The following is a 1,647-nucleotide window of genomic DNA, read 5'->3' as shown; positions in this document are numbered from 1 at the left end:
TGGATTACAAAAAGATTAATAATTATGCTATTTATATAACTATTTAATGTTTGCAAAGTACTTTACAAACATTCTCTCATTTTGTCCTCACCATAACCATGGGATAGAAATGCTATTAAAATCCTCATTTTACAGAAAAGTAAACTGAGACAGACAGAAATTAATGACTGGCTCAAGCTAGTAATGCCTGTGGCTAGATCTGAACTCAGATATTCCTTACTCGATGTCCAACACTCTATCTGGCACACCATCATTACCTTAAAATACAGTTATGAAGAAAAATGTTTTTAAGTTCATGGATCCCTGGTTAAGACTCCCTGACAGAGAAAGGACCTGGAATATGAAATGCATTGACATTTCAAGTCACCCTAAAAGGAGAACCACCTAACAGAGAGTTTTCTTACAGCTGCTTTGACATCCTTGTTCCTCAAAGTGTAGATTAGTGGATTTACAGCAGGACTCAGACTAGAATACAGGGCAGCCATGGCCTTCCTTTTTCAGGAGAATAGCTGGCACTTGGACTTATATAGGCACAAAATACAGCAAAATAGAACATGGTGACCACCATGAGGTGGGAGAAAAAGGTAGAGAATGCCCTTTTCTTTCCCTCTTCAGACCAGATCTTCAAGATGTTGGCAATGATAAAGCCATAGGACATTATGGTCAGAAAGAAATTGGTACCAACCAAGAGGTAGTCTGCCACAAGGGTCATAAGCTCATTCACCTTTGTTGAGAAACAAGATACGATCAATATTGGGGGGATCTCACAGAAAAAGTGATCAATGACATTAGGACCACAGAAAGACAATTGTGCCAACATTGCTGTGTGCATTCCAGAATCCAGCCCTCCCACAGTCCACAGCCCAGTCACCAATACTCCACAGATCTTGTTGTTCATCAGAGTGCTGTAATGTAGGGGCCGGCAAATGGCTACATACCTATCATAAGCCATAGCTGTGAAGAGAAGGAGCTCAGAACCTACAGCCCAAGAGAAGACATAGACCTGGGTCATGCACCCAACAAAGGAGATGGCTTTCTTCTCCTCCACCAGGTTCTCCAACAACTTGGGAACCACTGTGGTTGTGCAAGTGATATCCAACAAGGCCAAGTTGATCAGGAAAAAATACATGGATATATGAAGGCCTGAAGTGACCCAAACTGAAGCAATGATGAGGGAGTTGCCAACAAGAGCCAGGGCATAGAAGAACAGGAAGAGATAACAGAAGAAGATTTCAAGGTGAGGGTTTTTAGAAAAGCCCTGTAGGATAAATTCAGTGACCCATGTCTGGTTATTAAAAGCCATGGATTTGGGGGATGATTAGTCCAAAGGACTGTGGGATTGACTAATCCAGATTAGCTAGAAGACCACTATTGACTGTTGTGTCCTTCATGTGTGACTGATGGGTGCACTGAGCATTTGTGGGCAATGGACAAAGCCTGAGAAAGGAAGAAAAAGAATGATTTTTATTGCATGACTTTAAGCAGAAATCAAACTTATGTTCACCATGGATGGAAATGAGGGAGTGCACTTATGATGCAGAAAGTATATATCAATATACTTATTTCAGTAAGGAAGAGGCATGGGTGATGCCAGGGACATACATGAGATTTTTTTTATTTTATTTTCCTTTTCAATTAACAAGCATT

General features: G+C 40.7%; 1 protein-coding gene across 1 annotated transcript; it reads right to left on the bottom strand.

The window, feature by feature from the left end:
• Window positions 1-460: 460 nt before the first annotated feature.
• Window positions 461-1,303, bottom strand: LOC118828167 (olfactory receptor 13A1-like). The gene has a single exon (XM_036734595.1). It carries the CDS (start codon window positions 1,301-1,303, stop codon window positions 461-463), a length of 843 nt encoding a protein of 280 aa, XP_036590490.1.
• Between the last annotated feature and the right edge of the window lie 344 nt (window positions 1,304-1,647).

This window comes from Trichosurus vulpecula, chromosome 8 (genome assembly GCF_011100635.1).
Source record: "Trichosurus vulpecula isolate mTriVul1 chromosome 8, mTriVul1.pri, whole genome shotgun sequence".
NCBI classification, from domain to species: Eukaryota; Metazoa; Chordata; class Mammalia; order Diprotodontia; family Phalangeridae; genus Trichosurus; species Trichosurus vulpecula.
Note: the sequence above shows the minus strand (reverse complement) of the source record. Positions and strands in the feature narration are given on the sequence as shown.